The 13,636-nt window shown below is 55.7% G+C and overlaps 1 protein-coding gene across 6 annotated transcripts in view; it reads right to left on the reverse strand.

The window, feature by feature from the left end:
• Positions 1-13,577, reverse strand: part of ALG12 (ALG12 alpha-1,6-mannosyltransferase) — a 60,980-nt gene extending 47,403 nt beyond the window's left edge. For 2 of the 6 annotated variants that reach the window (XM_049884713.1, XM_049884708.1), the window contains exons 1-9: positions 13,400-13,577; positions 9,374-9,558; positions 9,150-9,282; positions 7,686-7,859; positions 7,080-7,274; positions 6,521-6,624; positions 5,794-6,017; positions 4,577-4,746; positions 4,166-4,241 (exon numbers count right to left, since the gene is read on the reverse strand). In XM_049884713.1, coding sequence (XP_049740670.1) covers positions 4,166-4,241; positions 4,577-4,746; positions 5,794-6,017; positions 6,521-6,624; positions 7,080-7,274; positions 7,686-7,859; positions 9,150-9,282; positions 9,374-9,535 — 1,238 coding nt within the window. In that variant the 5' untranslated portion in view covers positions 9,536-9,558; positions 13,400-13,577. Of the gene's footprint in view, positions 1-2,463; positions 4,003-4,165; positions 4,242-4,576; positions 4,747-5,793; positions 6,018-6,520; positions 6,625-7,079; positions 7,275-7,685; positions 7,860-9,149; positions 9,283-9,373; positions 9,559-13,394 lie in introns of those variants that run through there. The other 4 variants (XM_049884711.1, XM_049884714.1, XM_049884710.1 and 1 more) reach the window with 4 other exon arrangements.
• Between the last annotated feature and the right edge of the window lie 59 nt (positions 13,578-13,636).

Genomic DNA, 13,636 nt, shown 5'->3' on the forward strand with positions numbered 1-13,636 from the left:
TGCCAAAACTACCATCCACGGACTTACAGAATGCCTTATCCACCGTCATGGGATCCCACACAGCATGGCATTGGATCATTTCACAGCACATGAAGTGAGGCAATGGGCCCATGCTCACCGAATTCACAGGTCTTACCATGTTCCCCATCATCCTGAAGCAGCTGGCTTGACAGAACAATGGAAAGGCCTTCTAAAGACACGATTGTGGCGCCAGCTAGGTGGCAATACCTTGCAGGGCTCAGGCAATGTTCTCCAGGAGACAGTACATGTTCTAAACCAGTGTCCAATATATGCTGCTGCTTCTCCCACAGCCAGCATTCATGGGTCCAGGAATCAAGGGGTGGAAATGGGAGTGGCACCACTCACTATTACCCCTAGTGACCCACTCACAAGATTTTCCCTTCCTGTCCCTGCAACCTTATGCTCTGTAGGTCTAGAAGTCTTAGTTCCAAAGGGAGGAATGCTCCCACCTGGAGACACATCACTGATTCCATTGAACTGGAATCTAAGAATGCCACCTGGCCCCTTTGGGCTCCTTACGCCTCTGGATCAACAGGCAAAGAAGGGAGTTACCGTACCAGCTGGTGTGATCGATCCAGACTACCAAGAGGAAATGAGACTGGTATTACATAACGGAGGTAGAGTCTGTCTGGAATGCAGGCGGTCCTTTAGGGCATCTCTGACTACCACCATGCCCTGTGATTAACGTCAATGGAAAACTACAGCAACACAATTCCAACGTGACTACTAATGACCCAGAACCTTCAGGAATGAAGGTTTGGGTCACCCCACCAGGCAAAGAACCACAACCAGCTGAGGTGTTTGCTGAGGGTAAAGGGAATATGGAATGGGTGGTGGAATAAGGTAGTTCTAAATACAACCATGTAACCAGCTGCAGAAACAAGGACTGTAATTGTTATGGATATTTCTTCCTTGTACATGTCCATTATTTTTGGTGTAGTGGTTAAGTGCTACAGCTGCTAACCAAAAGGTCAGCAGTTTGAATCCACCAGGCGCTCCCTGGAAGCTCTATGGGACAGTTCTACTCTGTCCTATAGGATCGCTATGAGTCGACATCGACTCGACAACAGCGGGTTTGGTTTTTTGGGGTTTTCGTTTTTAAAATGTAAGCTGTAAAGAGGGTAGAGGATTTTCAGTTGTACTTGTGTTAAGTTGTATTATGTTAGGCAGAAGTATGACTTTATAGTTGTCTTTATTTAGAGATTGTGTATGGTTTTAGCGGATGCATACAGGTACCAAGTTGACGATGGATGGTCTGTGATGGTCAAGGTTGTGTCAATTTGGCTGGGCCTTGATTCTCAGTGGTTTGGCAGTTATGATGTAGTTTTGTAGCTATGTAATCACCTCCATGACGAGATCTACTATGAGCCGCCAGTCAGTTGAAAGGCAGCTTCCTTGGGGGTGTGACCTCCATCCAATATATAGTTACTGGCAAAGCTTGCTTGCTTTTCCTCTGCTCTGGGTCCTGCATTCAGCTCATCATTTTCTGACCTCCAATTCTTGGGACTTGAGCCAGCAGCCTGCCGTCTGACCTATCTTAGCTTTGTCAGCCCCTGCAGCTATGTGAGTCAGGAAAAGCCTCCAGTCTGACGCCTGACCTGCAGACTTGGGACTCTCCAGCCTATAACTTCATGAGCCATTTCACTGATATAAATCTCTCTCTCTCTATATATTTATGCTTCACTGATTTTGTTCCTCTAGAGGTGCCAGCCTAATAAAAATGCCAGTGAGCTTTCTTGTGGAGCTAGGTAAAGTTATATTAAAGTTCATGTGGAAAAATAAACATACAAGAATAACCAGGAAAATATTGAAAAAAAGAGCTAGACATTAAACTATACTATGACACCAATATGTTAAAGTGGGAGGTACCAGTGCTCGGACAGACAGGCCAGCCGAGGGACCAGGATAGAAGGTCCATGAACAGACCCAACTGCAGAGGGAACTTCAGTATGTAACAAAGCTGGCATCTCAAGTCACTGGAGCAAAGAGGGACTTTTTAGTCAATGGTGCAGGGAGGGACAACGGATTGTCCATGTGGAAACAGGTAAAATTAGATCCAGCTCTCACACTATACACAAAGGTGAATTCCAAACAAATCAGAGATCCAAATGGAAAAATGAAACCACAGAAGTACTAAGAGATAACATGGCCAAACCACGCTCTCACCCTGATGAAAATCTCAGGTTCAATACAAGAAAAGACTAATGCATAGGACTACATAAAAATGCAAAAACTGCTTGGGAAAACAGACCATAAGCAAAGTCAGAAGGCAAATGTCAAACAGAGAAATTATTTCCACAAATATCAGAGATGAGGGGCTAATGCTCCTAATAATTAAAGAATTCTCACAAATGAAAAAAAATGAGCAAAAACCCAACAGAAAAATGAACAAAATACATGAACAATTCACAAAAATACAGAACTGTCCTTAAACCTATGAAAGATATTTAACTTCACTCATAAGAGAAATGAAGATTTAAATGACATTGAGATGCCACTGCTCACCCCTCTGACTAGCAAAAATGAAAAAGCTTGATCACACACAGCTGGCCTGTGGGGTGCAACATAGCACCAGCCCCAAGGAGGGAAAGCAGGCGGCCCCCACACAGCCAGTGTGCTCTACCCACGTCTGGGAAGCCCCCCTAAAGATGACTAGGAGCCTTCTCTTGGATAAAGGGGCAGAGAGACTATTTTCCTCAAAAATGCTGATGTCACACAGGACAACGCAAGGCCGTTGAAGGAGACATGGTGACGACGTACCGCCACTGCCTGGACCCTGGAGAGAAAAGGCTACGAAGGACATAGGAGGACCAAGCACCAGAGAGAGAGGAAGGGCGGGCGATTTGGTAACAACAGTGCACAAATGTTGCCTTCCCTGAGCCCAGCACAACACTGGGTCTGTGGACAGGGGTCTCCCCACACAGAGCCACATGGACCTGTCAGTAGCTTAGTCCCAAACGTCTCAGAAGAGATGGTGTGCATGCATGTGTGTGCGTGTGTGTGCAGAGTGGCCTCCAGTTCTGTCCCTGGTGACTGGTGGCGTCAGACACACTGTAGACAAGTTGTAAATACTGGTTCAGTAACGTGTGATAGTGCCAGAATTATCACTTAAAAATAAGACCTGGGTAAAGCCAGTCTCTGGAAATAATCACATATAAAACACCTCACAAGAAAACATTTAGAAAATTTAATTCTCATTTCACGTTTTACTTGTTTATCTCCCCAAATTTGATCTGAAGCTAAATGCAAGCCAACGCAAAGGCGAGGCCCCCTCCGCAGCAACGGAAGGAGCAGGTAGCCGCGGCCCAGCACGTGTTGCCAGCCCACGTCTCCATCTTCCAGATGCTCCTGCCAGGTGCCCAAGTGGGTGCGGGTCAGGTCTGCACATTTCTCAGCCGGGAACCAATGTGGTTGTGACCAGCATCTGGTCCTGCCAACACCACAGAAGGTCTCAGCGTCACAGTGTCGCCTGCTGGCAGCAGCATGGGTGTCGGGAGACAGGGGGACTGCCGCTAGTGAAGGGCCTGCCTGTGGTCTCTGATGTCGTTCTCCACGTCATCTTCATTGTGCCGAAGTGACGAGCCCATGTATCTGGGAAGGACTGAGCTGGGTACAGCCCTGGTCCTCCCGGGGGCCCTCCTCAGGACACCCCTGGTCACCCCAGGCCCCTCCTCAGGACAGCCCTGGTCCCTCCGGGCCCCTCCTCAGGACGGCCCCTCAGAACGGCCCTGGTCCCCCAGGGACCCTCCCCAGGATGGCCCTTGCACCCGCTCCAGGAGCACCAGTTTTGGCTGCAGGTCAATGTCGAAGGGAGGCAGCCGGGTCAGGTTCAGACGCACACCGCTTGTGCCCATCACATGGGCCAGCACCCGGTGTGAGTCCCGGTACAGGGCTAGGGGTGCGGGTGCCGCCTCCAGGAGCAGGTGTGTGTAGGCCAGCATGCCTGCCGCCCCAGGCTGCAGGTCCTCCCGCTTGTCGTATCTGTGGACAGGAGCATGGCTGTTCTGCGGCGGCCCCACCCTACTGACCTCGAGGTGCGGCCCCCGCCCCTCTGCACTTGTGCCCGAGAGGACCTGCAGGAGCCATACAGCCACGGCCGCGTTGTGACAAAACCCACTGAAACCTGGGCACGCCAGACACTCACCTCCAGCTGGGGTTGATCTCCAAAAAGCGAGAAACACCTGTCTGTGCAGCAGCCACGTCGATGTGCACGGCGACACCTGGGGAAGGCAGGTGGCCATCAGGCCCGGCACCGGCACTTCCACTGAGCTGCAACTCAGGTGCAGGCACCCAACTGTGTGGGGATGCCTACCTGTGTGGGGGACGCCTGTGTGCAGGGCTCCTACCCTGTGGGGGGGATACCTGTGTGGGGGACTTCTATCTTGTGCGGGGGCTCCTACCCTGTGGGGGGCACCCGTGTGGGGGGTTCCTACCTGTGTGTGTGGGCACCTACCTGTGTTGGGGGCACCTACCTATCAGGTGGGAGGTACCTACCTATCCGAGGGGAGCACCTACCTCTGTGTGTGGGGCACCTGCTTGTGTGGGTTACACCTACCTGTGTTGGGGGGCACCAGAGTGTGGAGCCGCTGCAGTGCGACACCCCCTGGGTAGTTGAAGTGGGACACGTACAGGCAGGCAGCCACATAGGCGGCATTGGCGACGAGGTGTGCTATCACCAGAAGCGAGCCTGCTTTGTACAGCCAGGACTTCCTGTAGTTGTTCAGCCTAGGGAACAGCACGCAGTGGTGAGATCCACACTCAGGGCGTCCAGAAACCATGTCGTAGGAGCACCTGCTGTTGCCCCAGGTCTCAGAAAAGCATGAGTCCACCACCAGCTGGGTATACAGGGCCTGGAGTCTTCCCTCTGAGATACCACCCAGGACCCCAATTTAAAATTTCGGATTTTCGAATGAAGTTCTCCAACGTTCCCCTGGTCATCACGCAGATCAGCTCGCATGTAGCCAGACCCAGGCTGGCTGGGTTATTTTTGGTTCTGATGGGATGCCACCGCCCATTTGCCGCTCCCATGCCGACTGGCAGTACCAAGGGGCCATGACAGGCTGCGTGGCTGCCCCCATCCCACCTCACAGCCGAATGCTCAGTGTTTCATGAACGGGCCTCCTCCCTCTCAGGCCCGTGAGATCAGGTGGACAACCGGGCCCCCACCACCCTCCAGGCCCCCCAGACAGCCGAGAGGGAGGAGGCCGAAAGCAAAGGGAAGCAATGACCAACAACACAGCCACTCGAGGCAGCTGATGCCCTGGTGCAGGGTGTGTAGGCAGGGTGTCCACGCCGGCATCCTGGGGCTGAGCAGGGAGCCAACGCAACCTTCTCCCACTCACGTAGGTCTCAGCCTCGTTGCCAACTGAGCTTGCCCCGTCTGAACTGTGCCCTGCTGAGCCACACTCCCAGCCTGAGTCGTGCCCCCTGCTGTCTGAGCTATGTCCCCCCACTGTCTGAGCCTCATCCCCATCTGAACGGTACCCCTTGCTGTCTAAGCATGTCCCCCCAACTGAGCTGTGCCCCCTGTTGTCTGAGCCTTGCCCCCCGTTGTCTGAGCATGTCCCCCATCTGAGCCATGCCCCCGCTGTCTGAGTGGGGCCCCCCACTGTCTAAGCCATGCCCCTGCTGTCTGAGCCATGCCCTCTGCTGTCTGAGCCGGGCCCCCCGCTGTCTGAGCCATGCCCTCCACTGTCTGAGCCGGGCCCCCCACTGTCTGAGCCGGGCCCCCTGCTGTCTGAGCTGTGTCTCTGGCGAGCATGACACACTCACAGGTAGGCACAGCCGCGGGCGGCCACAACATTGAACACGGGGAGGGTGTAGATGATGAAGCGCAGCTCCTTGTGGGGCAGGAATGAGTAGAGCAGCACGAAGCCCAGGGTGGGCAACAGGAGCATCCGGGTCCGCCGGTCCACCGTGCCCAGCGGTAGGAAGAGCACGCTGCTGCCCAAGGCGCGGGGCAGGGCCGAGTAGAAGTACCACAGGAACGGGGCGGTCTGCCGACGTTAAAGAGCGTGCACCCACACGGATTCCAGCCCTGTGCACCTCCCCGGGCCCCAGGCAGCCCACGGTGGCAGAGAGGAGCCGAGGACACCGCACTGAGACCGCCTGCCCTGGGTGTGGGGACACTGTCCCTGCATACCACAGGAGCCTCACGCCGCCCCTGATGTGCACGGAGACCACAGCATGAGAGCAGGCTTCCTCACTGACCCCTGATTCACGGCAAAGGCCAGGTCACAGGCCTGGAGTAAGGGTCTGTCACAGTCAGGGGTCCCAGGAAAGCCCTCTCCACACAGGCCAGGGCTCTAGAGTGTGGGGTGATGTCACGCTGCAAGTGGGGATGGGCAATGGAGAAGCTGCCTGGCCCCCGTGCGCCAGGGGTGTGGCCGACTACTCTGTACCACCTGTCATCACAGATGCATGAAAAAGTGACCAGAAGACAAGACGGATGGTAGACACATAGACAGATGGACACGTGGACAAAGACGTTGAAGGATACTCCCCAGTTGGAGCTCTTGTTCAGGACGGTATTGTACCAAAGAACTTTTCCTTCTGGCCACACGAGATACCGCCAAAAATACGAATCCACAGCGACTGTCAGTCCTAATAAAGCAGAAAGGTTGCCCTCAGCAGGAAAGGCAGCTCCCAGGGAGCTCAGACCCCACAGCTGAGTCACCAGCCACATCACGACCAGCGTCAGCTCCAAGCTTCTCTCCCTGAGGTGCTGCCCTCGTCACCACAACCACTTAGCTGCACAAAGAGACATTACCACAGCGTGCGTGGACAGAGCTGCCGGGCCGGCACCTCCCCCAGTAACCATGGGGGTTGGCACCCCCATAACCTCCCTCATGAGGGCCAGCCCCCCCGCCCCAGTAGCCCTCTTCGTGAGGGCCGGGGCTCAGGTGGCTCCCCAGGCGGGACGAGAAGGGCCACCGGAGCACCCGGGCTACGTCTCACTGTGTCCAAAGTTAACGTAACAGCACTTCGTGAAACACAAACCTCCCTCTCCTCCTCACCTTCTAGAAGGAAAGTACATGGCCCCAGCCCAGCAGACTCACCCAGACAGACAGCGCCAGCAGGGACAGCATGGCATAGCACCCTCCTCAGGGCCACCTTCCTGCCCAGGAGCAGCAGCAGCAGCTTGAGGCCCAGGAGGAGGCCCAGCTCGGCCCGGAAGACGACGGCCGCTAGTGCAGAGAGCCACAGGAAGCAGACCCAGCGCTGCCGGAGCCAGGCTGTGAGCGCCGCCAGGGCTGGGGGCGGGAAGGGTGCTCAGGTCAGGGTGCCTCAGGGTCACCATGGAACCTGCCGCCCCACATCTCACGTCCCACCCATCACCTCTCACCTGGACACTGCAGGCCACTGCCCAGGCACAGTGAGAACCGATCAGGCCCCACCCCATGGCCCCCCCTCCCACCCCCACACCAGCCTTCTGCTTCCGGGGGTCCCCGTGTGCTGTCAGCAGTCACACTCTGCTCTCGCCCCTCCCCACTCCCGTGGTGCCCAGCCCCCCAGCACCCCCCCCCCACCCCACACACAGTGCCCCCGAGGGCCCTGCTCAAAGGGCATCACAGTCTAGCGCTGGGGCCAAACCCTGGGTTCCATCCCAGCACAAGAAGGCTGTGTCACAGGGAGGCCAGGCCCTGCCTCGGGGCGCTACGCACCCACGGGCAGGGCCAGCACATTGGGCAGCGTCCGCGTGCAGTAGAACATCAGGTGGAACTGTGTGGCTGTCACCCAGCAGAACAACACGGCCACTGTGGCCCCAAAGTGCCTCCGTACTTCCTGCTGCAGCATCCAGAGAGCAGCGATGACACTGAGCCCGAGGGTCCCTCTGACTGGGCAAACACAACACGTAACACTGAGGGGTGGGGGACCGCAGGGCTTGGGCAGGAATGTTACTGACCACAGCACACAGTGACCACAGGGGCTGTCACACCCCTGTCCTCTTGTGACCACCAAGTGGACTGGGGGACAAACTGCCTGCACCTGGCCTCAAGGCCCCACCACCAACCCCACCCCCTGCAACAGTCAGGGCAACAGGCCAGATGCCCAGCCAAAGCTAGAGACCCCCTGCCTGGCCGGGGGTCCCAAGCAGAATTTGAGGAAGAGCCTGCGTTGTGCACACTGCAGGCACTGTCTGGAGCCGCCAAGTCCTCATCTCACCTGTAGCAGGTGGCAGAGTGGCACAAGCCTGCCTGGGGCCACGGGACCAGAAGCAGCAGGCGTCTACCCACCCCGCCTTGCTCCCGTGCAGCTGCTCACACACCTCCACTCCATGCCTCGGTTTCCCGCACCTCGATGGGCCTTCCTTTCTGGATGGGGCCCCCATGCCTCCCGCCCACTCTATCTGACTCAGCAGGCAGTGGTTTCCATTTCCCAACCTCCCTTTCCAGGATCCCTGGTGGCTCAGCAGTTAAGAGCTCTGCTGCCAACCAAAAGGTGAGCAGTTTGAATCCACCAGCCGCTCCTGGGAGCCCTCTGGGGCAGTTCTGCCCGGTTCTGTAAGACTGATAAGGTCCCTGTGGGTGGGAGTCTCAACGGCAACAGGTCCTAAGAACCACTTCCTCCCCAGGAGCTGATTTTTCAAGCTCCACGTATGAGTCAGACAAATCAGCTGTGAGAATGCTTTTGAGTCAATGGGGGAAATCTAAATATAACCTGGGTATCTGATGCAGAACAGTATGACAGAATATTCTAAACTCGGTCTATAAAAATGCACCCTGAAGGGCTCGAGGAAAGACTCAGAAAGATGCATGAAGGTGGAGGGCCCTGGGTGGTGGCAGCGCGTGGCTCTGTCTTCAGGGCCGCTCAAGGCAGACGCACGTTTTTATGACAACAAAGAGTGCCTGACTGACAGGCCCTTGGACGGGGAGCAGCACTGGCTTGAGGAGGGGAGGCGACCCCACACCCGCTCATGTCCTCTGTTACAGTCCCACAGAGGAAGCTCCGCCCCCTCATCTCATGGACAGTGAGTCACAAGGAGGCTCAGCAACATTCAGGGTCACATGCCAGGGAGGCGGAGTGATCCGCAAGCCGCAGCCTGTGCTACCATGAGACGGGCCGGGGACGGCCGCGAGTCCAGGCAGTGGGCGCCTCCAATGGTCCGCATGCAAAGATCCACTTACCTATGAGCTGAGAGTAAAACTTGGAGACTTCCAGCAGTGACAGCAAGTACACCACAGGGCTGGAGAAGGCGGCAATGAAAATGGGCCCGAGGAACGTCCTGGGGACAACGCCGGGGAACTCATGATGGTCGTACTGTGGAGTCAGAAAGGTGTGATGCGGAAGCCCGCAGGCAACAGGCCCACACCGGCAGGACCCACCTGGGGGTGGTAGGGCACTCACTCACCTTGTCCAGGTCGAGCCGGTGGTATAGCAGGTCGTGCACGGCCTGCAGGCTGAAGCTCTCTTCCACCTTGGTGTAGGGGCAGGTGACCAGGTGGACTGCCGCCACCACCACTAGCAGCCCCAGCAGCAGGCCCGGCCGGCCCGGCGGCCTCCTCCCAGCCATTTCGGGTTTTAGGCTTCATGTACCTTAAGGAGCCAAAGGTGCGAGATCCAACCATCAGCATGCAGCCCTTTAGACGTTTTGAGAGAGAGAACCCAAAGTCCCAAGTTCCAGCAATCACGGTTGACTCAACGTTTGGGAAATCAGGCTGAAAAGGAAAAGTCTGTCGTAACTTCTTTGTCAAGTTCAGAGTGTATCAAAGTAGAAAACTGAAAGAAAAAAGTTCACTCAAGAAGTCTTTGTGTCTAACCAGCTCTCCGGGAAGAAAGACTGCAGCCGCAGAGCTTTGTGCAGGCGCAGGGCCAGCCCTCAAGGGGCCAAATCTGGGGAAGAGTCAGGTAAACCTGGGCTTGTGGGACATGGTGCTCGCAGAGAGACAGGGCGGGAAGGAAAGGAAAAAGAGCTTTAACAGTCTCAGCACCAACGAAATAATATGCGGTTATCGTTAGAACAGTATGTTTTCCCTTCCAAATGCGAAAACCTGACATCCAACAAAGGGGAAGATCTGACAACAGGGTGGGAGCGACACTGCCCCGTGGATGAAGGGTGACCCCACAGACCCCTGCGGCTCCTCCCAAGACATTCCTACTGACCCATGGCCTCCAACCCATGGCCTCCATGGACACCCAGTGCAAGATGTTATGAGAAGGGACACTTGCGGAAACCTGCAGTTACAGGATTTTAGAAGGATCAGGTTTGAGGCTCTCCTGTCCCAAATGCAGGGGCGGCGGCATCTCTCTCACAGCAGCAGCTGGAGTCCTCGCTTGGTCTCGTCCTGCCCTCCACTCCCCAAACTAGTCCCTTCTATCTTTCAGAGCCTTCTCAAGGTCATCTCAGCAGAGGCCATGCCCCACCTGTGAGCACCACCTACCCTTCCGCTCACAGAGCCTGTTTTCTCTCTTTATCTGTGAGTTCACCTATCTGCCTCCCTCCTCTAAAACATCAGCTCCCTGACGGTGGGTCTTTCTGTTTGCACTATCACGAGCCCAGCACTCAGGGCACAGCCTGGTCACCACCGGTGCTCAGACGGGTGGGTGACGATGGGCTTGGTGCCCACCTCCCGGGATCAGACCCCGGGCAGCGCCTGTGCGTCTGACCCGCTGCTGTTGCAGCAGAGCCTGGCCCTCATGGGTGCTCAGTGCACTGCCTAAAGAAGAAATTCTAATCTCATCGCCCAGCCTGGGTTTTCACGAAACATGTGTCGTCTGAATTTCCAGTAAAGCAAAAGAAGTCACACAGCACCCATGCGCTACTCTTCGATTCCGAAAAAACACAATCACGGATACGATTTTAAGGAAGTTTATAGAAACAAAACGCACCAACATGGTGAAGCCACTGGAGCAAACCCCAAAACAGGCTCCTCACAAGAGCCACCAAGGAGGAGGCCCGTCCTGCAGACCCTGAACGAAGGGCAGTCTTCGCTGCACAAGAGTAGGTGCAAAGACTTAAGTTGCTGTGGGGATCGCCCGGGCAGAGGGCCTGCAGGCCCAGAGCGCCCTCTCGTCAGATAAGGGGGCGCCTTCCGCTGATGACCGTGGGCGGAAAACAAGTGGTGACAAGCAGCTTATGCTGAAAGGCGCTGGGACCACCTGCTCAGCCAGGATCCCAAACGGCAAACACCATCTGCCGCAGCATCAACTCCAACTGATGGCAACCCCATGTGTGTGTCAAGGGTAGAACTATGCTCCATAGGATTTTCGGGACGTCAGTTCCCAGGCCTTTCTTCCGAGGTGCCTCTGGGTGAACTGGAACCACCAACCTTCAGTTAGTGGCCAAGCATGTCAACCGTTTGCACCACCAAGATAGGACAGAGGCACATACAAAAACCACAGTCCACCTCAAGAGCGAGGGTCAGGGTAACAGGGACATTCACTCCACACTGGGCCGGCCCCTGCCCAGCAGCTGCTCAGTTTAATCAGAAGCAATGGGCACTGGCCTCGGGTGCATCACAGTTCACAACAAGCCCATGTATCAGATGTCAGAAACTAGAGCGTGTAACAGGGTGATGGCATCCAGAGCAGGAAGTTACCTACAAAGACCCCATCAATGTGGACCCTGAGGCTTTTCGTGCAACTGGTCAAGTGCTCCACTGAAGTCATTACTCCCTTGGCTGGAAAAGCCAACTGTTGCTGTTAGTGGCCATGGAGCCGGTTCCAAAGCCCTGGGTGATGCAAACGGTTAAGTGCTTGACTACTAGACGAAAGGCTGAAGGTTCAAACCCACCCATGGGCTCCTCAGAAAACAGGCCTGTGATCTGCTTCTGAAAGGGCACAGCCTTGAAAACCCCATGGAGCTCTTCTACTCTGAACACACGGGGTGGCCATGGAAACACAAATTGTTGTTGTTAGGTGCTGCCAAGTTGTTTCCAACTCATAGCAACCCTATGCGCAACACAAAGAAACACAGCCTGGTCCTGTGCCATCCTCGCAATCGTTGTTATGCTTGAGCCCACTGTTGTAGACACTGTGTTGATCCGTCTTGTTGAGGGTCTTCTTCTTTTCTGCTGATCCTGTACTTTACCAAGCATGATGTCCTTCTCCAGAGACTGATCCCTCCTGACAACATGTCTAAAGTATGCGAGACGAAGTCTTGCCATCCTTGCTTCTAAGAGGCATTCTGGTTGTGCTTCTTCCAACACAGATTTGTTGGTCTTCCGGCAATCCACAAATTACCTGGTGTTAACTAGGCCAGCTGTTGGCCAAAGACCAGGTGTGGTTTTGTACTCTGCACTTCTCTCTTTTGCAGTCATTTCCTACCTCTCAGTCATCTAATCGGTATGGATTGCACCTCTCCATAAAGAAAACAAAAATCCTCACAACTGGACCAATGAGCAACATCATGACAAATGGAGAAAAGATTGAAGTTGTCAAGGATTTCATTTTTCTTGGATCCACAATCAACAGCCATGGAAGCAACAGTCCAGAAACCAAAAGACGCATTGCACTGGGCAAATCTGCCGCAAAGGACCTCTTTAAAGTGTTGAAGGGCAAAGATGTCGCCCTGAGGACTGAGGTGCGCCTGACCCAAGCCATGGTGTTTTCAATTGCATCATATACATGTGAAAGCTAGACAATGAAAAAGAAAAACAGAAAAAAGTTGATGCCTTTGAATTGTGGTGTTGGCAAAGAATATACAATATATAGAATATATGGACTGCCAAAGGAACGAACAAATCTGTCTTGGAAGAAGTGCGGCCAGGATGCTCCTTAGAGGCAAGGATGGCGAGACTGCATCTTACATACTTTGGGCATGTTGTCAGGAGGGATCAGTCCCTGGAGAAGGACGTCATGCTTGGCAGAGTACAGGGTCAGCAGAAAAGGGGAAGACCCTCGACAAGGTGGACTGACACAGTGGCTGCAACAACGAGCTCAAGCACAACAACGATTGTAAGGATGGCGCAGGACCGGGCAGTGTTTCGTTCTCTTGTGCACAGGGTCGCTATGAGTCGGAACCGACTCGACGGCACCTAACAACAACAATGGTCTAGAATCTTGATAAGCTGCCTATCTTCTCTGAACTTAAACCGGGGTCTCCCCAACTTTGGTAGGTACCAATCGCCTCGGGCGGCTGGAGAAATGCAGATTCCCGGGCCCAAGAACACACTGGGCGGGCAAGGTCTCCAGGTGAGGTGCCGGGCCCCAGATGAGTATCTCACCCCCGGGCCACGGGCGGCCCCCCGTGAGAGCCCCGGCCTCGGCCTCCAGACGACCGCCCGGGCGCCGGCCGTCAGGCGTGGGCACCCGGGGTGAGGCCCGGGGAGCGCCGCTGCGACGCCGGGAGCGGGTCTCTGCGCCCCGGGAGCCCCGGCCTCGGCGCCCACCGCCCCGGGAGCCCGAAAGCCTCGGCCCGGAAGCGCGCTGACCTCACCTCTCGGCTCCCTCGCAGTGCCCCGGCGCTGTGCCTCGAAGAGCACCCGCCGGGCCAGCCCTCGGCCGGAAGCGGGACGGCGCACACAGGACGGTTGCGAAGCCCTTGCCCGAACTCAACGTGGCCACCTAAAGCCCCAGTCGCCGTCGCGGTGGGCGCGTGGCCTGCCCGGAGTAAAGATGGCCGCCCCGGGAGGCGCACGCCCAGGGGCGGGGCACGAGGGGCGGGTTCGGGTTT

Source organism: Elephas maximus, chromosome 4, assembly GCF_024166365.1.
Source record: "Elephas maximus indicus isolate mEleMax1 chromosome 4, mEleMax1 primary haplotype, whole genome shotgun sequence".
NCBI classification, from domain to species: Eukaryota; Metazoa; Chordata; class Mammalia; order Proboscidea; family Elephantidae; genus Elephas; species Elephas maximus.